The sequence below is a fragment of the Macaca nemestrina genome, chromosome 15, assembly GCF_043159975.1.
Source record: "Macaca nemestrina isolate mMacNem1 chromosome 15, mMacNem.hap1, whole genome shotgun sequence".
In the NCBI taxonomy this organism is placed as follows: Eukaryota; Metazoa; Chordata; class Mammalia; order Primates; family Cercopithecidae; genus Macaca; species Macaca nemestrina.
Window position 1 is genome coordinate 1,906,295 of NC_092139.1, and position 23,793 is coordinate 1,930,087.

At 49.7% G+C, this 23,793-nt stretch overlaps 3 protein-coding genes across 8 annotated transcripts in view; 1 reads left to right on the forward strand and 2 right to left on the reverse strand.

Annotated features, from left to right (window-relative positions):
* Positions 1-430: 430 nt before the first annotated feature.
* Positions 431-21,815, forward strand: LOC105470517 (transcription factor like 5). Of its 5 annotated transcripts, none has more exons than XM_011722598.2 (6): positions 431-1,223; positions 1,907-2,093; positions 2,680-2,842; positions 4,978-5,221; positions 7,673-7,814; positions 21,043-21,815. In XM_011722598.2, exons 1-6 carry the CDS (start codon positions 577-579, stop codon positions 21,163-21,165), a joined length of 1,506 nt encoding a protein of 501 aa, XP_011720900.2. In that variant the 5' UTR covers positions 431-576; the 3' UTR covers positions 21,166-21,815. The 5 variants fall into 5 exon arrangements, with proteins under 5 accessions (XP_011720900.2, XP_024645128.2, XP_011720899.2 ...); XM_011722597.2 differs by lacking the exon at positions 21,043-21,815 and adding an exon at positions 15,620-15,837 and having other exon boundaries at positions 456-1,223; positions 4,981-5,221; XM_011722596.2 differs by lacking the exon at positions 21,043-21,815 and adding an exon at positions 15,620-15,835 and having other exon boundaries at positions 458-1,223.
* On the reverse strand, positions 15,906-19,971 carry LOC139358768 (putative DPH3 homolog B). Its single transcript, XM_071080849.1, has 3 exons — positions 19,822-19,971; positions 16,378-16,648; positions 15,906-15,925 (listed from the first exon to the last, which is right to left on the reverse strand). The coding sequence occupies exons 1-3, from the start codon at positions 19,969-19,971 to the stop codon at positions 15,906-15,908; spliced, it is 441 nt and encodes a 146-aa protein (XP_070936950.1).
* Positions 21,816-21,948: 133 nt separating the features above from the next.
* The window catches only part of LOC105470727 (collagen type IX alpha 3 chain), a 30,173-nt gene continuing 28,328 nt past the window's right edge, over positions 21,949-23,793 (reverse strand). For both annotated transcript variants that reach the window (XM_071079073.1, XM_071079072.1), the window contains one exon: positions 21,949-22,568. In XM_071079073.1, coding sequence (XP_070935174.1) covers positions 22,378-22,568 — 191 coding nt within the window. In that variant the 3' untranslated portion in view covers positions 21,949-22,377. The remainder of the gene's footprint in view (positions 22,569-23,793) is intronic.

The window sequence follows — 23,793 nt, forward strand, 5'->3', positions numbered from 1 at the left end:
CGGCGCCCGGCCATGCGCTGCGCATTTTACGCGGATAAAGCGGATGGCCTGGGCACTGTGGGTCCAGGTAGCTGTTTTGACAACGTCTTCATTCCTGCGGCTGTAATGGGGCGCACGTGCACACACGGATGTGGCTTCTCCCCAGGGTGTCACCGCGTAGGTTTCACGCTGACTCCAGCGCAGCTGCCCTCGCCGGGCCTCAGCGGGGCGTGGCCGGGCAGCAGGGGCGTGGCTGGGAACTGGGGGCGTGGCTGGGCCGTGGGGGCGGGCCCTTCGTGCAAGCAGCCGCCGACGTGGGGCGGGGGCGGGGCCGGGCGTGCGGGCGGTTGGGCGAGGGCGGGGCCGGCGGCGGCGGGTAACGGAGGGGGCGGGGCTAGCGCAGGGGTGGGGTTGCCGTTGCGGGGCGGGGCGGCGCAGGCGCAGTGCGAGGCACTCAGCGGTTTTCCCTCCCCCAACGGCGCGCCAGCTGTGGCCGGCGCAGCGTAGTGCTCGGGCCGGGGGTCGCCTCCCGCCTCCCGCCTCCCGCCGCCCGCCGCCCGCGTCGCCCTCGCCGCCGTTGGGCCGCGCCGCGCCGCCATGTCGGGCCCCGGGCCGCGGGAGCCGCCGCCGGAGGCCGGCGCGGCAGGCGGCGAGGCGGGCGTCGAGGGCGCGGGCGGCGGGGACGCGGCGCTGGGCGAGCAGGGACTGAGCTTCACGACCACCGACCTGAGCCTGGTGGAGATGACGGAGGTGGAGTACACGCAGCTGCAGCACATCCTCTACTCGCACATGGAGGCGGCGGCTGACGGCGAGCTCGAGACGCGCCTCAACTCGGCGCTGCTGGCGGCGGCGGGCCCGGGCGCGGGCGCGGGCGCGGGCGGCTTCGCGGCGGGCGGTCTTGGGGGCGCGGCGCCCGTGTACCCCGTGCTGTGCCCGTCCGCGCTGGCGGCCGACGCGCCCTGCCTGGGCCACATCGACTTCCAGGAGTTGCGCATGATGCTGCTGAGCGAGGCGGGCGCGGCGGAGAAGACGCCGGGCGGCGGGGATGGGGCGAGGGCCCGGGCCGAAGGCGCCGCCAAGGAGGGCGCGGGCGCGGCTGCGGCTGGACCCGAGGGCGCGCCCGAGGCCCGGGCCAAGCCGGCCGTGCGCGTCCGCCTGGAGGACCGCTTCAACAGCATCCCCGCCGAGCCGCCGCCCGCGCCGCGCGGCCCCGAGCCCCCCGAGCCGGGCGTGGCGCTCAACAAGTGCGTGCCCGGCGGCCGGGGGCTGGCAGGGCCCGGGTGGAGGCCAGGGCCGGGGCGGAGGCAAAGGGGGCCCTCGCTGTGCACTCCCCCAGCCTGCCCTCCCGGCGGCACAGGGCGCGGACCCCACCGGGTGTGGGGCCTCCCCGAAAGGCTGTGTGCGCTGTGCGGGCCCCGGGGAGCAGGTACTTCCTGGAACTAAACACCCCCCCCCCCCGTGGCCCCGCCTGGAGAGTGGGACCGAGCGCGCAGAATTCCTGGGAACCATGTGCTCCGGGTGGCACTCTTACATGTCAGGGAAGCCTGGGAAGGCCCCACGCGGGTTTGCAGGCTTTGAGCTCTAAAATGAGGCTCCAGCCTGCAGCCGCCCCCTTGGTGACCCTCAGGAATGTCTGTGGAAGGGGCTGAGTCCGCAGTTTTTTGCTCATCCCAACCTGTAGTTGCCCATCATGGTCAGACTGGAGGATGGCAGAAGTAAGATTGGTGTCAGGATGTGACGAGAGCAGGGAGGTGGCGCAGATTTGGGACTTCCCCAACAGCGCGAGTTGATAACTGTTGTGTAGAGATTTCCAGGATGAGAGTTGGGTTGCTGTCTGGAAAAAGTGGCCAGAGCCGTGAGAGTGGGATGGTGGATGCTTGTCTGCCACGTATTCCTGACACTTCTGGGCTTTCTTTTGTCTTGGCAGTTTGGTAACTCTCATTCGACATCCATCTGAATTAATGAATGTTCCTCTTCATCAACAACAAAACAAATGTACAACATTAGTGAAAAATAAAACTGCTGCTACAACTACTGCTTTGCAGTTTACATACCCACTGTTTACTACAAATGCTTGCTCTACTAGTGGAAATTCTAATCTTTCACAGACACAGGTAGGGAACATGATTTGTGAAGCTTTGCTCTTTTGGATTAAATGGGTAAATTTTAACTTATTTTGGTTAGGTCCCAAGTACTTTTTTTCCCCTTGAGTGAGCTTAATAACCTTTTAAGCGGGGCGCCGAGGCTCACACCTGTAATCCCAGCACTTTGGGAGGCTGAGGTGAGTGGGTCATTTGAGGTCAGGAGTTCAAGAACAGCCTGGCCAGCATGGTGAAACCCTGTGCGAAAATTAACTGGGGGGTAGTGGCAGACACCTGTAATCCCAGCTACTCAGGAGGCTGAGGCAGGAGAATCGCTTGAGCCTGGGAGGTGGAGGTTGTGGTGAGCTGACATCCCGACACTGCACTCCAGTCTGGGCGACGGAGTGAGATCCTGTCTCAAAAAAAAAACAACAAAAAAACACCTGTGCAAATTGAGTATTTATGTGGTATGGGAATGTTTTAAAATCTTCAGTGCAACTAAAGTTCTCCAAATTATGTATTAGTAGCTTTGATGTTTGTTAAGTGCATTTTATTTGTGCAGTAAAGAGGACATTAAGTCACATATTGATAAAATTCCTGTTGCTTCATTTTTTTCCAGAGTTCTAGTAACTCATGTTCTGTCCTTGAAGCTGCCAAGCACCAGGATATTGGATTGCCTAGAGCATTTTCTTTCTGTTATCAGCAAGAAATTGAATCCACTAAACAGACATTAGGTAGTAGAAACAAAGCTTTGCCTGAGCAAGTTTGGATTAAAGTGGGAGGTAAGCGATGAAGCAGCAGGTAGTGGGACCTTTCTTGTGACCGAGCCCTGTGGCTGATGGTATTTTGGCCTTGGGCGGGGGGTAGGGGAGACAGATGGTTTGTACACATGGGAAACAGTCTTGGAGGTGTCCGTGTATCTCCGGATCCGTCCACCTGCTTCCCCGTGTTATCACTTTAAACATTATTCTGATTCACAAATATAATTAACCTTGATGTGGGAACATTGAGTTTGAGGGCTTTTTCATAACATTAAAGTGATAGACTTACATAAATTTTCCGTTATCTTCAAGTTACTGAAAGTACTTTACAGTTTTTTATTTTCCTTATTTTGTACTCCATGAGTGAGGCAGGCATCTAACATCTGCTGAAAGCCTTTGGATAGGTGGATGCTGATAGGAGGACCCTGGGCTGCCAGCGAGAGGCCGTAAGGTGATTCAGAAAGTTTGGAAATAAAGTCACTGCTGAAGGCACTGCTGTGCTCACCTGCCTAGCCCCTTCCTCCCTGGGAAACACCTGCATAGTCCCTTCTTCCCTGGGAAACTGATTTGTCAAGTGACCCGATGAAAAGAACACTCCTTACACTCAGCTTTCCAAGAGTTGGTGAAGACAGGACGGGGATGGAGAGCTACTGCCTTCTCCTGTGTCAGTCACTCCTTTTCCTCCTTGCAAAATTTTATGCCAAAGTGTATGTTCACATTTGTAAGATACAAAGATAAGTATTAAAGTAGCCTCTGTGCTGACTGCTCAGGTTAAGGAATAAAATGTCACCAAAACAACTGAATTCCTCTCTCCTGCTGAAAGCTGCATCATCCTTCTGTAATATGTGCTCTGTGTGGCGTACACGTGCGCGTGAGCACGCCTGCCAGCCACGTGCCTGCGGTTCTTTGATGGATCCAGTTCCACATATGCACACGTGGCACAGCCTGTTATGCAGCAAAAGAGCTCGGACGCTACTTACATAATGCTTTGGGGAGGAGAGCCACTTCTGAGGCGAGGGCATACACTTAATGCTGCTTCAGTTTTGTTCTGAGCATTGCAGTAAAAATACTGTCATATTAAAATAATTGGGTTTTTTTCTTGTTCTTAGAATAATTGTATATAAAGAAAATATTTTTGGGAGGAAATATGTCCAAGTGGTTTTTTTTTTTTCGCATTCTGACCTTGAGAAAAAGTAAACAACTTCTTGTTTTCTGTATTCATAGGTAACACCTGTTGATTAAAGAGAGGGACTTTGGGCCGGGCATGGTGGCTCAAGCCTGTAATCCCAGTACTTTGGGAGGCTGAGGTGGGTGGATTACAAGATCAGGAGCTCGAGACCATCCTGCCTAACATGGTGAAACCCCGTCCCTGCTAAAAATACAAAAAAATTAGCCGGGCATGGTGGCGCATGCCTGTAGTCCCAGTTACTCGGGAAGCTGAGGCAGGAGAATGGTGTGAACCCGGAAGGCGGAGCTTGCAGTGAGCGGAGACCATGCCACTGCACTCCAGCCTGGGCAACAGAGTGAGACTCCATCTCAAAATAAAAAAAAAAAAAGGGACTTTGGATGAGGTCATATTGGTTGCATAGCACTTGGAAGACGTATTTAATTTGATGATTGATTCTTGTTCAGTTTCATTGTTTTTTTTTTTTTTTTTTTTTTTGAGATGGAGTCTCGCTCTGTTGCCCAGGCTGGAGTGCAGTGGCATGATCTCGGCTCACTGCAAGCTCCGCCTCCCGGGTTCATGCCATTCTCCTGCCTCAGCCTCCCGAGTATCTGGGACTAAAGGCGCCGCCACCATGCCCGGCTAATTTTTTTTTTTTTGTATTTTAGTAGAGATGGGGTTTCACCATGTTAGCCACGATGGTCTCGATCTCCTGACCTCGTGATCCGCCCGTCTCAGCCTCCCAAAGTGCTGGGATTACAGACATGAGCCACTGCGCCCGGCTGTTCAGTTTCATTATATAAAATAGGCTTGGACTTCTCTTCCCTGCTGACACTGAGTAACTGCATTAGTACATCTCTTTATGGTTCGGTTCTCTGTGCTGCTTACCCAATAATGTTTATATCTTGGATTGAAAAGGCCAAAACTGTGTTCAGCATTAATTGAGATAAGAATAAAAAATTAAAAACCACTTTTTTCTTCTTTTGCAAAGAAGAAGCGCTATGCAAACAAGCACTGAAGAGGAATCGGAGTAGAATGCGTCAGTTGGACACAAATGTAGAGCGAAGAGCCCTTGGAGAGATTCAGAATGTGGGCGAAGGTGCCACTGCCACACAGGGCGCTTGGCAGTCCTCGGAGTCCTCACAGTCAAACCTGGGGGAGCAGGCCCAGAGTGGGCCCCAGGGAGGAAGGTCTCAGCGTAGGGAGAGGCATAACCGAATGGAAAGAGATAGAAGGTAATACGTGTGACTGCTTGTCAAGCTGGCTCATAAATGATTCCCTTAGTCATACTACATGGTTATCACAGATAAAATGATCCTTAGCCATTTCTGCGTTCAGAGGGAAGAAAGGAGGTAGGAGCATTGTTAACTTTCCCAGATGGATCAGGGATCCCCCAGACTGCGCCCAGGCTCACTGGCTCATTAGGAGGACTCCCGGGACTCAGCATGTAGTCACTCAGGCTGTGACTTACTATGGAGAAAGGATGCCAGGTGAGGTCAGCAAAGGTGCATGGGAAGAAGGCAGGAGATGAGGTGCAAGCTTCTAAGAGCGTGCCCTGTGGAGTAAGGCAGGATGCCCCTCATGCCCCAGTCATGTGGTCTGAAAACGTGGGTGAGGTGTTACCAACCAGGAAAGCTTGCTAGAGACCAGGGGCGCGTCACGTAGGCACGCCCTCCCTGCATGCAGCCGCAGTCCAGTCTCCCAGAAGGAAAACAGGTGATCAGTGTCAACCATATTGTTTGCACAGTGTAGGTCCTGGGAGCCACTCTTAACTCTACAAATCTAGGTTCGCAGACTCCACTAAGGGCTAGCGCTGACTGCAGGCCTTTCTGAGGAGAGTGATCAGGCTGTTATGGTAACTGCTGCTTAACCAGCCAACTGAATTCTGCACGATTTCCTGGTTCTTTTAAGATTGCTGGGAAGAAGGAGGTTCAAATTGTTATTTAAGTGGTTTTGTCTGTAGATTTTATTTGTGGTATCCTTTGTAGAATTAAGAGGTGGTTAGTTTTTTTCTATTATAATTGGGTTTTCTTTTTTTTTTTTTTTTTTTTTTTTTTGGTGAGATGGAAATTTACTCTTGTTGCCCAGGCTGGAGTGCAATGGCACGATCTTGGCTCACTGCAACCTCCACCTCCCAGGTTCAAGTGATTCTCCTGCCTCAGCCTCCCTAGTAGCTGGGGTTACAGGCATGCGTCACCACGCCCGGCTAATTTTGTATTTTTAGTAGAGACAGAGTTTCTCCATGTTGGTCAGGTTGGTCTCAAACTCCTGACCTCAGATGGTCTGCGTGCCTCGGCCTCCCAAAGTGCTGGGATTACAGGAGTGAGCCCCCACGCCCAGCATGGCAATTTCTTTTAAAGGGATCTATTCAAACTAGCTAGGGCAGGGTGCAGTGGCTTATGGCTGTAATCTCAGTACTTTGGGAGACCGTGGTGGGAGGATTGCTTGAGCCCAGGGTTTGAAACCAGCCTGGGCAACATAGCAAGTCCCTGTCTCTAAAGAAAAACCAGCAATACTAGTGGTGGTGCACACCTGTCGTCCCAGCTACTTGGGAGGCTGAGGTGTGGGAGGATCGCTTGAGCCCAGGAGTCAACGCTATAGCCAGCTGTGATCCTGCCACTGCACTCCAGCCTGGGCCACAAAGTGAGACCCATGTCCCAAAGAAAGAAAATAAAAAAGCTAGCTATATATCTTTTTATGATACTTACATACACATAGACTAACTGAGGGCCTTCCTCAGCCTACTGTGAATTATGAAGGGCATTTTGCTTGCTCCGACATTTATTTAATAGACATTCATTGAGTAGCTGCTATGTAGAAAGCCTTACACCGTATGTTGACAGTTTGGAAATTTGACTCTAGCTCTACTGCATAGACTTGTGGTTAGAGTTGAATGAGCTGATGCGTAGAGTGTTTGGCTCAATGCCTAGAAGTCCAAAAGCACCTAGTAAATGCCAGCTGCTGTTTTACCAGCAGAGTCTCTAATTAAAATTCTAAATACACGGTGTGAAGACGAGTAACAAAGGCCATATTGAATAAGTTGCTGAGTATCTGCTTGTTTAGGACTTTGCATGGTACTGAATGTAATATGTAAAAGTTTAAAAAATAGGCTAATAACAAGACTCCAGTTGTTTATCTCTACAAAGACTGAGTTTCAGAATATTAACAGAGTGTTGGGCCGTGATCCTTTCAGAATCAGGGCCCCTTGGAGAATCTGAAAGCTGTGCGTGAGTTCCTGGTAGGGTGTTTAGCCCGTAAAGAGCAAGTAATATCAGTCTTGAATGAAAGAGGAATCTGCCCAATTTAGACCCCTCAGTGGTCCAGACGGAAGAAGGTGTCAGACAAAAAATGTTGCTTCCAATTTCAGGGGCTTTGGAACCATCCCTAATCCAGAGACTTGAACCTGGCCCATGAGAAGTAAATAAGGAAAGCTCCAGGGAGCGTGTGGGTCATGGGGCTGCCGAGGGCACCCAAGGATGCTCTTGCCTCCCAAAGGCAGTAGCTGCCTCTGTAGACGAGGCCATGGCAAAGCTGTGGGACTTCCTGTGGTGATGGGCACTTCCGTGGCACTCAGTGGCCAGGCTTCACGGGCTCTGATTCCCTCAAGTACTACAGCGAGATGCTTCCTTTTACGTGTTTGTTTTGCTCCGGCCTCTCTCGGTGATGACTTTGGGTTTTGACTGTAGGCGCAGAATCCGCATTTGCTGTGATGAGTTGAATCTCTTAGTACCGTTCTGCAATGCCGAGACTGACAAGGCCACAACTCTGCAGTGGACCACAGCATTCCTGAAATATATCCAGGAAAGACACGGAGATTCTCTTAAAAAGGTTAGTGGTAGGCCAGGTAGATTTCCAGAATTTTATAAATTTTTCTTATCAATGTCCCTCTTTTTTCCTAAGGATAACTCAGACTATCCTTAGCTTCCTGGAATCTAATGTCAGATACTAAGTCCATTATGAACAAAGCTCTGCTCATTAATGATATAACTTGTCATTTACTGAAGTGTTAGTCACAGCCTACGTGTGTTACACCGCAGTGTATAAATGACTGTGAAGAGTCAGTTGTCAGATAGCAGATTGGGCCCCTGCTCTGTACGGTATACTGTACTGGGGCTAACGGGTGTGTAGGACATGATTTTTGCCCTCGGGAAAACTTGTGAAAGGGATAAAAGCAAGAATAGAAAAACAAAAACCGGCCAGGCACAGTGGTTCACGTCTGTAATCCCAGCACTTTGGGAGGCCGAAGTGGGAGGATCTCTTGAACCCAGGAGTTTGAGACCAGCCTGGGCAACATGGCAAGACCCCATCTCTACTAAAAATACAAAAATTAGCCTGGTGTGGTAGCATACGCCTGTAGTCCCTGCTACTCGGTGGGGGGCTGAGGAGGGAGGATCGATTGAGCCAGGGAGGTGGAGGCTGCAGTGAGCTGAGATCATACCACTGCACTCCAGCCTGGGCAACAGGGCAAGACCCTGCCCCACCCCCACCCACCCTAAAAAAGAAAGAGAAACAAAAATGCAGGTACGTGAGGAATAGTCTGATATGAACTTCAAATATGCCCAGCAGGTTAATAAGAAATATACTTCTGTGGACCGGGTGAATGTACTTCTGTGGACAGGGTGAATGTACTTCTGCCGACTGGGTGACTATGCTTCTGTGGGCTGGGTGAATATACTTCTGTGGACCGGGTGAGTGTCTCTGTGGACTGGGTGAGTGTAGTTCTCTGGACCAGTTGACTATACTTCTGTGGACAGGGTGATTATACTTCTGTGGACTGGGTGACTGTGCTTCTGTGGACTGGGTGGCTATATTTCTGTGGACTGAGTGACTATACTTCTGTGGACTGGGTGACTATATTTCTGTGGACTGAGTGACTATACTTCTGTGGACTGGGTGGCTATATTTCTGTGGACTGAGTGACTATACTTCTGTGGACTGGGTGACTATATTTCTGTGGACTGAGTGACTGTACTTCTGTGGACTGGGTGGCTATATTTCTGTGGACTGAGTGACTGTACTTCTGTGGACTGGGTGACTATATTTCTGTAGACTGAGTGACTATACTTCTGTGGACTGGGTGACTAGGGAGGAACCGGCGTGTTAGCGCCAGCATATCCAGTCTCTCAGGACAGCCACCCTGCCGTGATCCTGTCTGCGTGGTCATGGCAGTGGCCTGCAGGAAGCCATTGTGGTTGGCTGGAACTGGACGTGTGGTTTGAATGTGGGAGTTCGGTCAGCCCCTCAGTGGCCCAAAAGGAAGACGGTGTCAGTCACAGGGCTGGTTCTGGGCCCTGCCTTGGGGGGACCCGAGTTCCAGGGTTCTGGGCCCTGCCTTGGGGGGACCCGAGTTCCAGGGTTCTGGGCCCTGCCTTGGGGGGACCCGAGTTCCAGGTCCCAGCCTCAGCGTTGCAGTGGCCAGGGCGAGTGGCTGTTTGGCCCTCCAGGAGTGAGCAGACCTTAGTGAAATAGATCCACAGGGTCCTGACTTTGTACCTGGTCCAGGCTGTGGGGGAATTGCTGCTGTTGACCCAGGCAGGAGTCTGACTAGAGAACGAGCTAAGGTTGCTGCAACAAACAAGGACCCCTTTCAAGAAGGGCTCCCAGGCCTGGCGCAGTGACTCATGCTGTGATCCTAGCACTCTGGGAGGCTGAGGCAGGTGGATCATTTGAGGCCAGGAGTTCGAGACCAGCTTGGCCAACGTGATGAGACCCCATCTCTACTAAAAATACAAAAATTAGCTGGGCGTGGTGGCACGTGCCTGTAGTCCCAGCTACTCAGGAGGCTGAGGCAGGAGAATTGAACCCGGGAGGTGGAGGTTGCAGTGAGCCAAGATAGCGCCACTGCACTCCAGCCTGGGTGACAGAGCGAACTCCATCTCAAAAGAAGGGCTTCTGTGTCTTGTCGTGGTGGGGCTGGAGAGAGGCCCCCGCAGCTGGGCGGTGGTAAGTGAAGGCTCTTCCCTTCAGCACCAGGCAGAAGTTTGTCTTGTCTCTGTCCCTTTTCTATGTCCGCATGACATTTACATCTTGTGAGTTGTATAATTTAGGTTCTTTATTTTCATTATGCATTTAATTGCATTCTATAGCGATACTATGTTAAATATGTTCTAATTGGATCATTTTTGGTTATTTACAATGCAGTTACTCTTGAAGATTATTGTTAGAGGTAGACTGTTGATTTGTTTTGATAAAATAAAGCTTTTGTGTTTTAAAAATGCTTTAATGTTTTGGTTTTGTGTATCTATTAGCAAATCATTATTGATCTAATTTACTCAAATAAGACAAAGGCATTTATAATTTTTGAAATTAAAAAATGTTAATTGTATGTACAGTCAGATTAAGTAGACCAGATGTTTATGGATATATTTTACATACTTTCTGTTTGCTGAATCTTTCTGAAATGTAATTACATTGAACCTGATTATTTCTGGGTCACATTATTAGACCCACCAAGAAATAGGCTGAGGTCAAGTCAATTCACAATTTTTTCAGGGAATTAGAACCTAAAAAGCCAAAACACATGGGTTCTTAATTATTTCCTTAGTGACTTCCCCCTTTTACTTGCGTGCGTATTTTTGTCCTTAAAGACATAACACATGAGAGTTTTAAGTGATTTATCTATATTATTTGGTATACATTTCATTCAGCAGGTCTTTTGCAGTGTGACCAGGCACTGCTGACGATGCTGGGGTACCCCGGGCAAGATAGAGGCATGTCTGGCATGGAGGGAGGCGGGGGACAAGTAAACGTGAAGACAGTGGGAGCAGGGCCTTGCGGATGGAGGATGCTGCTGTGAGCCAGCCTGACTGGGGGGCTGCTTTGGATTGGGTGGTTGAGGGAGGCGCCCAACCAAGGCCCAATGATGACAGGGAGCTGGCAACCGGGACCTGGGAGCTGCAGGGTCTGAGGAGTGCCTGTCTGCTAGCCAGCGTTGCTGGGCAGGGCCCTGGGGCAGGCTGGGGCCTGGTGGACCGCAAGTCCTGAGGGTTGGGGGCCTTGGCAGTCTTTTGGCAGCGAGTGACATGACCTGACCCACGTCACCCCGCTGCTGGGGGCACCGGATGCTGGGAACTAGGAGTTGGACTGGGGTGAGAGTGGAAACCAGGAGTCTGCAGCAGCTGGGAGATGTGGCTGGCCTGGCAGTGGCTGCCAGGGGGCGGCGCTGGGCAGGAGGAAAGGCATGAGGCTTCTTGTGTTTGTGGCGGTACCAGTTGGGGGGTGTGATGGGAAAAAGGCGTCAGGATTTGGCTTCAGTGACTGGGTGGACGGGGCTGTTTACTGGGAGGGAAGACTTGGAGAAGCAGGATCTTGGCATCAGGTGGGGACATCGGGAGGCAGGGGATAGACAAGTATGGGGTGAGGGCGGGGCGGCGTCAACCATCAATGATTCACTTCCTGTTAGTTTTCTAGTGAACATAGGAAGTACAGTGATCATCTGTACACCTATCCTTCAATCTCTGCAATGAACATTTACCGTATTTACTTTGTACACACGCACAATTTCAAAGACAATTATAGACACGAACCTTCATCTCTAAATATTTCTACATAAATCTTTGAAAGACAGGCCTTCCATGGAACCCCAACACCACTATCATGCCTCATCAAGATGATGGCAAGTCGTTTTCATATCCTCTCATGCACAGACTGTGTTCAGATCTGTCCAAAATGTTCTTTTATTGCTACCATACCTGCCCAATTTTTTTCATTTTAATGTTTATTTTATTTTTTTGAGACAGAGTCTTGCTGTCTCCCAGACTGGAGTGCAGTAGCATGATTATGGCTCACTGCAGCCTCTGCCTCCTAGATTCAAGCAATCCTCCTGCCTCAGCCTCCTAAGTAGCTAGGACTACAGGTGTGTGCCATCATGCCCAGCTAATTTTATTTTTGTAGGGATGGGGTTTTGACATGTTTCACAGGCTGGTCTCATGCTTCTGGGCCCAAGTGATCCTCCTGCCTCAGCCTCCCAAAGTGCTGGGATTACAAGCATGAGCCACCATGCCTGACCAATTTTTTAAATTTTTGTAGCAATAGGGTCTTGCTATGTTGCCCAGGCTGGCCTCCCAAAGTGCTGGGATTATAGGCATGAGCCACCACACCCAGCCAAAATGTTCTAAAAATGACTTTCTTAGCTGTTTTTTTTCCCACAGTCCAGCCACCCACCCATGGATTATACACTGCATTTGATGACGGTTTTCAAGCTCTTTGAGCTGTAAGAATCCCACCCACAGTTATTAACTATGGCATTGAGGTTTTGAAGAGATCAGGCCAGTTATCTAGAGAGTGCCCCACATTCTGGGTTTAGATGGCTCTATTTACTTTTGGTAGTTTTAAATTTTGGTGTAATTTCAAACTTACAGAAAAATCGCAAGAACGGTACAAAGAGCTCTTTGTAGGCCTGTCCAGGTTTGCTCCATTCTCCCTGCCAGTCCCAGTTTCTCTCCAGTATCTTTGGGATCCATTTGATAGTAAGTTGCAGACACCATGCTTCTTTATACCTAAGTACGTCCATGTTTTTTTGTGTTTTTTTTGTTTTTTTTTTTTTTTTGAGACAGTCTTGCTCTGTTGCCCAGGCTGGAGTGTAGTGGTGCGATCTCAGCTCACTGCAACCTCTGCCTCCCAGGTTCAAGCAATTCTGCCTCAGCCTCTCGAGTAGCTAGGACTATAGGCGTGTGCCACCACCCCCGGCTAATTTTTGTATTTTTAGTAGAGATGGGGTTTCACCATGTTGGCCAGGCTGGTCTCAAACTCCTGACCTCAAGTGATCCCACCCACCTTAGCCTCCCAAAGTGCTGGGATTGCAGTTGAGTCACCATGCCCAGCTAATTTTTGTATTTAGTAGAGACGGGTTTTCATCATGTTGGCCAGGCTGGTCTCGAACTCCTGACCTCAGGTGATCTACCTGTCTCAGCCTCCCAAAGTGCTGGGATTACAGGCATGAACCACCACACTCGGCCAGTGTTTACTTTTTTTGTTTGTTTGAGATGGAGTCTTGCTCTTGTCACCCACTCTGGAGTGCAATGGCGTGATGTCGGCTCACTGCAACCTCCGCCTCCTGGGTTCAAGTGATTCTCCTGCCTCAGCCTCCCGAGTAGCTGGGTTTACAAACGTGCGCTACCACACCCAGTTAATTTTTGTATTTTTAGTAGAGACAGGGTTTTGCCATGTTGGCAGGCTGATCTCGAACTCCTGACCTTGGGTGATCCACCTATCTCAGCCTCCCAAAGTGCTGGGATTACAGGCGTGAGCCACCACACCTGGCCGAGTTTTTAATTTTTTTTGTTTGAGATGGAGTCTCGCTCTTGCCACCCAGTCTGGAGTGCAATGATGTGATCCTGGCTCACTGCAACCTCTGCTTCTTGGGTTCAAGCAATCCTCCTGCCTCAGCCTCCCGAGTAACTGGGATTACAAACGCGCGCCACCACGGCCTGCTAATTTTTGTATTTTTATTAGAGACAGGGTTTCGCCATGTTGACCAGGCTGGTCTCGAACTCCTGACTTCAGGTGATCCGCCCGCCTTGGCCTCCCAAAGTGCTGGGATTACAGGCTTAAGCCACCACGCCCGGCCCCCGTGTTTACTTTTTAATATCCATAACGATGAAAATGAGGACATTTAACCTTGGTGCAAGACGTTACTCACATTTTGCATGCTGTCGCAATAGTGCCCACTACAGCTTTTTCCGCAGTCGGGACGGCATCTGGGGCGCTGGTTGTGTGTAGTTGTGAGACGCCCCTGCACACTGGGGGCCCCGAAGGCGCCGACCACACCTGGGGCCTCCCTTGTGGTGTCTGTCCCTCCCTTCTTCACACCAGCAGGTGGCTGAATCCCACTTCGTGTCTCCCTGCTGTCTGCATCGGGCCCTGGTGTCGCTGTCCCTCACGTGCTGTCTGGCGTCAGGCCCTGCTGCAGACTCGGACTGGCCTGTCCCTTCTGTCCTCCTTTCCTGTGGACACGCTGTGACTTCTCTCATGATCCTCCTGTGAGAACTCCCTGGACCTCGTGTCCTGTACTGGCAACCGCCCATTTCTCTGCTCTCCTTGGCTGCCCGGCGCTCGTCTGTACCTCTTGAGCTACTGCATCCTCGCTTGGATCCATTCCCAGCAGCCTGTGACCGTAGCCTCCCGTGCTGTTTAGTCACGCTACCATGCCCAGCTAATTTTTGTATTTTTAGTATAGACAGGGTTTTGCCATATTGACCAGGCTGGTCTCGAACTCCTGACCTCAGGTGATCCGCCCGCCTTGGCCTCCCACAGTGCTGGGATCGCCAGAGTGAGCCACCACGCCCGGCCCACATTCAGATTTTCATTCTGTTTTTGAACATGCCACTGGAGGGCCTCTCAGCTGCAGAGCAAGCCTTTGTCGCTTGTTCGTGGCAGAATGAGCCGAACGCTGTGTTGTGACCTGTTTTAAAAATAAAGCATGTTGAAAAAGAATAGCCATTGTCTTTGACCTAATGAGTTTATGCCTCCTTACCTCTGGCCACCTGAGCTCCTTGGTCCACTGTAACCCTCTGGCCCGGGCTGTGCTGGAGTCCTTCTGGGGCTCAGTCATTCACTTTTTTGGTTTTTCGTGTGGGGTCAGTGGTAGTGCTTTCTCCGTCATAATTTGCTTTTATCTTTATTATCCAAAAACCTTATTTCTCTTATTTCCTTCTTTAAGTTTAATTTTATTCTGGCATCTTGGGTTGAAAGTTTATTTCATCTATCTTGTTTTCTAATCAATGCATTATAGTAAATTTGTCCTGGTGTGCTTTTGAAACATTTCACAGGTTAGGACGCAATACTTTCATTGTTTCTCAGTTCTAAGTAGCTTGTAATTTTTCTTTTCTTTTTTCTTTTTTCTTTTTTTTTTTTTTGAGACAGAGTTTTGCTCTTGTTGCCCAGGCTGCCGTCCAATGGCGCGATCTTGGCTCACTGCAGCCTCTGCCTCCCGGATTCAAGCAATTCTCCTGCTTCAGCCTCCCGAGTAGCTGGGATTATAGGCGTATGCCACCACGCCCAGCTAATTTTGTATTTTTATTAGAGACGGGGTTTCTCTATGTTGGTGAGGCTGTTCTCAAACTCCTGACCTCAGGTGATCCGCCCGCCTCGGCCTCCCAAAGGCCCGGCAGCTTTCTTCCTGTTAATAACTTCCTGGTATATTTTCCTGACATGTAGTTAGAACTATTTCTTTTTTCCTACCAAGAATTTTTTTTTATTGTTGGTATTATTCTTTTTCTTATTATTTTTTTTTTCTCTTTCTCTCTCTTTTTTTTTTTTTTAGCGAGGGGCTCTCATTCTGTCACCCAGGCTGGAGTGCGGTGCAACCACAGCTTATTGCAGCCTTGTCCTCTCGGGCTCAGGTGATCCTCCTGCCTCAACCTCCCGAGTAGCTAGGACTATAGGCACCCATCACCACCACGCCTGTCTTATTGTTATTCTTCTCATATTCACAAATCTAATATGAGTATCTACTTTGTTATGTTATCATCTCAATATGTTTTGATGCTCTAAAAATTCCTTTAAAACTTGACTATTTCACATATGTTCTGTTGCAAATAGATGCTGACTGAGAGTGCAATGACATCAGTACCATGTCTTTGGCCTGGGCTCGGTTGAGGGGGACTAAAGGGATCTGTTCCTCTCTTTCACAGCTGCCCCAACTCCCAGGAGACGGGTTGTGGGCGGGCCCTGCAAGGGTCCAGATGGAACCACAGCTTAACCCTGCCTGTGCCCGACTGTCCACAGTGAAGGCAGACGCTGGGGCTAGCCTCATCACTGTGTGAAAATAGCTGAGAAGATCTTGCCAGTGCCTGGTTATGTCTGAGAATGATTATTTTCTTCTTCCTTTCTTTTTTTTTGAAACTATCTTCTTTTAAATTTAGATGGATAATTAAGAATGATTCCAATTTAAGGTTCTAAGCACAAAATCCAGATACGTCATGTTACGGACTTGCTTCCTGCAGATGAAATCAGCAGAGTTGATGGAAAGAATCCACGACACTCCTACAGAACAGCGGATCACAAATGGTTGTCTCCATGAAGCCAGAAGCTTTGCGTTTGAAATTTCTATCTGGGCTTATTTCCAGCTGTTCAGGATTCGGATTCCTGAAGGCTTCTTCAGGCCAGGCGCGGTGGCTCACGCCTGTAATCCCAGCACTTTGGGAGGCCGAGGCGGGCAGATCACAAGGTCAGGAGATCGAGACCACGGTGAAACCCCGTCTCTACTAAAAATACAAAAAATTAGCCGGGCGCGGTGGCGGGCGCCTGTAGTCCCAGCTACTCAGGAGGCTGAGGCAGGAGAATGGCGTAAACCCAGGAGGCGGAGCTTGCAGTGAGCCGAGATCGCGCCACTGCACTCCAGCCTGGGCGACAGAGCGAGACTCCGTCTCAAAAAAACAAAAAAAAAAACTGAAGGCTTCTTCAGCACTTAATTCTTTGTTGACTGAAGGGGCTGGGACCGTTTCTCCACACGCAGACTGATCTTTGTCATAAGTCACTTTTGTAAGGAGAGAGCAGCTAGGACACATTGCCACGCCTTCCCCATTCTCCAGATCTTCTTTGGTGATGGCGAAGTTATCTCCACATGGGCAGGGACAGAAATACGTCTCCGAGTCCTCGTCATATTGGAAGTCCTCGATTTCCACCTCGTCGCGAAACACTGCCACGGTCAGCAGGGGTCGCTGAAGGGATGACGCCCTGGCAGTCTGAGACCATCTCCGAGGGTCCAACTTTGGTGGAGCCGGCCTGGGCTCTGACTTTCATTTAATTATCCTAAAAGGGCCGGGCGCAGTGGCTCAAGCCTGTAATCCCAGCACTTTGGGAGGCCGAGGCGGGCGGATCACGAGGTCAGGAGATCGAGGCCATCCTGGCTAACACGGTGAAACCCCGTCTCTACTAAAAAATACAAAAAAACTAGCCGGGTGAGGTGGCGGCACCTGTAGTCCCAGCTACTCGGGAGGCTGAGGCAGGAGAATGGCGTAAACCCGGGAGGCGGAGCTTGCAGTGAGCTGAGATCCGGCCACCGCACTCCAGCCTGGGCGACAGAGCCAGACTCCGTCTCAAAAAAAATAAATAAATAAAAATAAAAATTATCCTAAAAGGTGCATTCTATCTTACCAAATATAGGCAATTTTTTTTTTTTTTTTTTTTTTTTTTTTTTTTTTTGAGATGGAGTCTTGTTCTGTGGCCCAGGTTAGAGTGCAGTGGCGCGATCTCGGCTCACTGCCAGCTCCACCTCCCGGGTTCACGCCATTCTCCTGCCTCAGCCTCCCGAGTAGCTGGGACTACAGGCACCGCCACCTCGCCCAGCTAGTTTTTTGTATTTTTAGTAGAGACGGGGTTTCACCGTGTTAGCCGGGATGGCCACCGCACCCTGCCAATGTTTTTCGTATGTAGGCTTTAGGTATCAGAATGTAGGAAATTATCAAAATGTGGGGTCATCTTAAATTGCATCCTAAAACCTTTTTAAATTTGGGAAGAAGCCAGGTGTGGTAGCTTACACCTGTAATCCCAGCACTTTGGGAGGCCGAGGTGGGTGGATCACCTGAGGTCAGGAGTTCGAGACGAGCCTGGCCAACATGTTAAAACCCCGTCTCTACTAAAAATACAAAAATTAGCCGGGCATGGTGGCACATGCCTGTAATCCCAGCTACTCAGGAGGCTGAGGTGGGAGAATCACTTGAACCCAGGAGGCAAAGGTTGCAGTGAGCTGAGATTGTGCCATTGTACCCCAGTCTGGGTGACAAGAGCGAGACTCCATCTCAAAAAAAAAAAAAAAAATTGGGAAGAAATGGGTATATTTATATACAGGCGTAGATTCTGAGTGTACGCAGTAGTTGGAAATGGCAGCTTGCTTGGTTGGGAAGTTGCTTAAAAGTGGATAGGTGGAATGTTACAGCCACTCCAGACGATTTGGAAGTTAAATCCTTGGCAGCATGGCTCTTACGTCCTCTGGACTTGAATTCAGTACAAACTCACCATAACTCAGCAGCAAAGAGACTACACAGGCCGGGCGCCGTGGCTCCTGCCTGTAATCCCAGCACTTTGGGAGGCTGAGGCGGGTGGATCACCTGAGGTCAGGAGTTCGAGACCAGACTGGCCAACATGGTGAAACCCCATCTCTACTAAAAATACAAAAATTAGCCGGGCGTGGTGGCGGGCGCCTGTAATCCTAGCTACTCAGGAGGCTGAGGCAGGAGAATTACTTGAACCAGGGGAGGCGGAGGTTGTGGTGAGCCGAGATCATGGCATTGCACTCTAACCTGGGTATATCTCAAAAAAAAAAAAGAAGAAACAAAGAAATATTTTAAAAGCCGGACGTGGTAACACGCACCTGTAGTCCCAGCTACTCAGGAGGCTGAGCCTGCAGTGAGCCTTGGTTGTGCCACTGCATTCCAGCCTGAGAGACAGAGCAAGACCCTGTCCAAAATAAAGACAACTCAAAAATGGGCAAAGCACTTGAATAGACATTTCTCCAGAGAAGATACACAGATGGCCAATAAGCCCGTGAAAGATGCACCAAGCTGTTAGTCATTAGGGAAATACAAATCAAGACCCAATGAAATACTACTTCACACATATTAGTATGGCTATTAAAAAAAAAAAAAAACAGAAAATAACAAGTGTTGGCAAGGATGTGGGGAAATCGGAATCCCCGTGCGTTGCCGATGGGGGTGTGAATGGTGCCACCGCTGTGGAAAACGGTATGACAGCTCCTCAGAAGGTAAACATAGAATCACCAGAGAAGCATAAACCCCAAAAAGGTGAAACAGGGACCCAAATGGATGCTTTTCTATGAATATTCATAGCAGCACCTTTCACAATGGCCAAAAGGCAGAAACAACTCAAGTGGGCTCCAACAGATGAATGAGTAAACAGATGTTTACCCATAACAGAACCTTATTCAGCCATAACAAGGAATGACATTCTGACCCAGCCTCCCGCGTGGATGGCCCTTGAGGACATTATGCTGAGTGAAATAAGCCAGTCACAAGAGGGCAAACCCTGCAGAATTCCATCAACGAGGCACCTGGAGCCGTCAGATTCATAGAGACAGAAAGCGGAATGGTACGTGCCAGGGGCTGGGGGCCGGAGCGGGTGTGGAGTCAGTGTTCAGTGGGTACGGAGTTGCTGTTTGCGGTGATGAAACGGTGGTGGTGGCGGCTGCACAGCACTGTGAATGGACTTCACACTGCTCCACTGTTCACTTACATGTGCTTAAAAGGCAAATTTTGTTCTATGTTTTAATACCGCAATAAACAATATATAAACCTGGATTTAATCGTGTAGAATGCTATGTTTTAAAACAACGGAAATTTTCAAATGTGCACAAAAATGGGGAGAATGATGAACTCCCAGGTCCCTCTAACTCAGTTTGAGGCATCAGCTTGTTTCACCTATACCCTCGCCCTCCCACCCCCACTGAATTATTTTAAAACAATTCCAAACATCATTTCATTCATAAATATATCTTTAGAAAGAAAAGGCCTGTTTAAAAACAACCGCACTATCAGTCTGCTTCCCGAATGCCTTCATTCCTTAATACCCACCTCTGAGTCTCCTTCCCGAGTCTGAGCAGACTCTCCCGTGAGCCAACAAGTGTCTCTACAGTCAGCTCGTTTAAATCAGGGTCCAGACATCGCATTTGGTTGACAGTTTTTAAATATATCTTATCCCGTAATAGTTCCCCCTTCCTGTCTTCCTCACTCTTCATTTGTTGAAAGGGAATGATTTGCCCTGTAGATGTTTCCACATTCTGCACTTGGCGTACCTGTGGTGGTGGGCGCCTGTCATCGGGCCGTCACCTGTGCCTCTCTCTGTGTCTCAGTCTCTCCTTTGGGAGGTTGGGACTGACCCTGCCATCATCACTGGGGCCTTTTGTAAAAGACAGGTGGTGTGACAGGAGCAAGCCCACCCCACCCCCACCCTGCTGGCAGGGTCTCCCCAAGGACAGAGCCATCTCAGCAAGCAGCACCTCCACCGTGCTGGCCTCAGAACCCTCCATGTGTGGCAGTGCAGAGGGCAAGGGAGTCGCCCTGGGATAGGGGTAGATGCCCCTGACTTGTTAATGGTTGAAACTTTTTAAAAATTTGTTTTTTTGGGACGCAGTTTCACTCTTGTTGCCCAGGCTGGAGGGCAATGGCGCGATCTCGGTTCACCGCAGCCTCCGCCTCCCGGGTTCAAGCGATTCTCTTGCCTCAGCCTCCCGAGTAGCTGGGATTACAGGCATGTGCCACCACACCCGGCTAATTTTGTATTTTTAGTTGAGACGGGGTTTCCCCATGCTGGTCAGACTGGCCGCAAACTCCCAACCTCAGGTGATCTGCCTGCCTCAGCCTCCCAAAGTGCTGGGATTACAGGCATGAGCCACCGCGTCCGGCCTAATGGTTGAAACTTTTTAAAAATTTATTTTTTTGAGACAGAGTTTCACTCTTGTTGCCCAGGCTGGAGTGTAATGGCATGATCTCGGCTCACTGCAACCTCCAACTCCCAGGCTCAAGAGATTCTCCTACCTCCACCTCCCAAGTAGCTGGGATGACAGGTGCTTGCCACCACGCCCAGCTAATTTTTATATTTTTAGTAGAGACAGGGTTTCACCATGTTGGTCAGTCTGGTCTTGAACTCCTGACCTCAGGTGATCCACCCACCTCAGCCTCCCAAAGTGCTGGGATTACAGGCATGAGCCACCGCACCCAGCCTGAAACGTTTAATATATACACTGTACCTTCTCTCAAATGCTGGGTTTACAGATTTATAGCTAGGGCCTGTTAATGGTTGGAACATTCATGTCATGTATATTTTACCACAATAATACAATGTGGCCAGACATTCTGAGTATTGGAAAAACTAAATAAAAGTATATGTACAGTATAACTGCTATTTAAAAAAAAATGCTCAAATCTGTTTATTACATAAACCCCATTGTGAGGTATGACCCAAGTTCGTGAATGACACCTTAAAACAGCGTATTTTAAAGTCATTTACATAGCTTTTAATTTCAACCTTTTGCACTTTGGAAGATAGCAGTTTTCATGTCTATTAATTCAGTACATTAACCATCACTTCTTAACTTTAGGAATTTGAGAGTGTATTTTGCGGTAAAACTGGCCGAAGGCTAAAGCTGACCAGACCAGACTCCTTGGTGGCCTGTCCTGCACAGCAGAGTCTACAGAGTAGCCCCTCGATGGAGATCAAGTGATTGGACTGAACAGGAATCCTTTGGGAGTGAACAGCCATTCCTTCGTGATCTATGCACATTTTCCGCAATCCTGGGACTGTGCTCAGATCGTCTGACTCGAAAAGGGCGTGACTCAAGCTGACGGGACTCCAGTAGGGACTTTGAGAGCACGTTTTGTAAAAATATTTATCTAGAACCAAATACTTATCCATGAATGTCCTCTTAGACCATTTGGGGATGAAGCCATCTGAATAATTAGGAAGCATTTTTTCAATGCCCTGATTCCATCATGTTTTCTTAACATGATAAAAAATTAACATCCTTTTACTTTCTTTAATCTTAAAAAGTACACTGCTTTTTACTTATTGTATTTACATTTTAAATACGCCCCTTTAGCAATTGGAACAGGTTAAATTGTTAACTCAAAACAGTTTGGAAATTTTATTTCATTTGTTATGTCACACCCCCTTGTAATGATTCCGAGTCACGTGGTGGTGTACTGCAACATGCAGGACCATTTTAAACCTTTGTGCTAAACATTTTCCAGATACTTGCTTTAAAGCTACTTTTGTCCACAAATGAAATACTGTCACAGTAGATGCTTAAATGCCCACATTTTCATATCGAGAGTCATTACTTTATGTGTAATAAACTGTGGTGTTTGGAATTGAGTTTTTAAATGAGTGGCTTTATTTATCCCAACAGGTAATAGCAATAGACGTCAGTGCAATACAAAGTCACCCTCAATAAATACTGTTAATTGGAGATGCAAGTTTGTACACAAAACATCAGACTACACCTTTGTATGGGAGAGAATTTACTGTACATTAAATTCTTTATTTTTTGTTACTCTGTAGCCAGTCATTAATCTGAAGATTTAATACATCATTTTATTGGGATGAGATCACAGTCTCTACACAAATGCTATGTAAACAAGTTACTGAATATTTTTCATCTCATGGAATTGTACACAATGTTTTATACAAACACCCTACCTTCTCTCAAATGCTGGGCTTACATGTTTACCAGCTAGGGCCTTTTGAGGTATGCGGTCAGGCGACAGCCCGATGAGGGTGCTCGCTGGCAGGGCCTGTGCGTCCAGTCGGCGGCCGAGGGGCAGCTGGGGCGCTCACTCTCCTGGACGTCGCCAGCCTGCCACACCCCTGCTCCTTCATGACCGCCCCACTGTGCTTCAGGCGTTCTTGTCACTTGCTTATTTCCTTATGTTGAATTTTATGAGCTTCTAGAGCCTGATTTTTCCCCGACCCCTCCTAACACGGCTCCTTGGCAGGCTGAGGTGTCGCAGATCCCCGGTGTCCCCTGGGCGCCAATGGCACCTGGAAGCCCAGGATCTCCGGGAGGCCCAGGCTCGCCGGGAGCACCGTCCTGGCCATCCTTGCTGGTGCCGGGCACGCCTTGGGGTCCTTGGGACAGAGCAGAAGGGTGAGATCAGCTGCAGCCGGGACTGAAAGCAAGGGTACTTGACGTCCAGCTGCAAGCAAGCCCTGCTCTTTCATCAGCCGTGGGGGGTCGGGGAGGCCGAGGGAACAGGGCACACAAAGGCTCTCCGGGGGGCTGGCTGTTGGGAGTGCCCCGAGAAGGCCAGGCGTGGCTAGCCCCAGGCAAGGGTGCAGAGCCGTCCTGAGGACACCCGCACTCTGACTTACTCGGGTTTGGTGGGGGCTGTGTGAGTGAGGAGTGGATTTGTAGTGGGCAGGGGGCCCGGGGTGGCTTTGGTGAGTGATGACAGTGGAACCATGGGGGAAAGCCTGGGTGTGAGGGAAGAGGGAGTCAACTGCCTAAGTCGGGGTGTCAGAGCCATTCACTGAGATGAGGTGACAAAGTCCAGAATGGTGTGGTCATGGCACAGCTGGGAGGCTGCTGTCCACCAGCAAGCGCCACACAGATGCTGTTCAAAGCCACACAGGTGGAGAGATGCGGCTGGGGGCCTGGGACACCTGCGCATTGGGACACCAGGTAGAGGCAGAGCTAGGTCAGCAAAGGAGAAAGCCCAGGAGCGTGGGGCACCCAGAGAGCAGTGTGAGTGCATGGAGGGGAGGACAGGGCTCCAGGGCAACCAGGGAAAGGTGGGAGCGGGAGCCTTCTCACCTGGGCACACACATCCTTGGAGCCTAAGGCCTCCTGGTTTTGAGAAGGCACCAGGCTAAGGCAGGGGCAGGAAGGGGATGGCCTTTGCCAGGGATCCTGGCGCGCCTCCCTCCGTGACAAAGCATTTATTTTTGACATTAGAAATGGAAACATTCAATGGCTGCACAGGTCAATTAAGAGAAAATTCTGTCAGAATTTAACTGAAATAGATACTGAATAGCTTAAACAGAATCTAACCAAATCGACTTAGCTAAAATAGATCCAGGAGGATCTGCTTACTGATTAAACTTTTTTTTTTTTTTTGAGACAGAGTCTCGCTCTGTCGCCAGGCTGGAGGGCAGTGGCGCGATCTCGGCTCACTGCAACCTGCAACCTCCGCCTCCTGGGTTCAAGCGATTCTCCTATCTCAGCCTTCCAAGTATCTGGGATTACAGGCGCCCGCCACCATGCCCGGCTCATTTTTGTATTTTTAATAGAGATGGGGTTCCACTATGTTGGCCAGGCTGGTCTCAAACTTCTGACCTCAGGTTATCCACCTGC

Excerpts from the sequence above, each read along its gene's own strand:
- LOC105470517 (XM_011722596.2), top strand. The coding sequence starts at position 577 with ATGTCGGGCCCCGGGCCGCGGGAGCCGCCGCCGGAGGCCGGCGCGGCA. Across the intron at positions 2,094-2,679 it reads CTAATCTTTCACAGACACAG|AGTTCTAGTAACTCATGTTC; the intron begins GTAGGGAACATG and ends ATTTTTTTCCAG. Across the intron at positions 7,815-15,619 it reads ACGGAGATTCTCTTAAAAAG|CTGCCCCAACTCCCAGGAGA; the intron begins GTTAGTGGTAGG and ends TCTCTTTCACAG.
- LOC139358768 (XM_071080849.1), bottom strand. The coding sequence starts at position 19,971 with ATGGAGGGTTCTGAGGCCAGCACGGTGGAGGTGCTGCTTGCTGAGATG. Across the intron at positions 16,649-19,821 it reads GCCCCAGTGATGATGGCAGG|CGACCCCTGCTGACCGTGGC; the intron begins GTCAGTCCCAAC and ends TCATCCCTTCAG. Across the intron at positions 15,926-16,377 it reads AAGTGCTGAAGAAGCCTTCA|GAAGCAAGTCCGTAACATGA; the intron begins GTTTTTTTTTTT and ends TTTCATCTGCAG.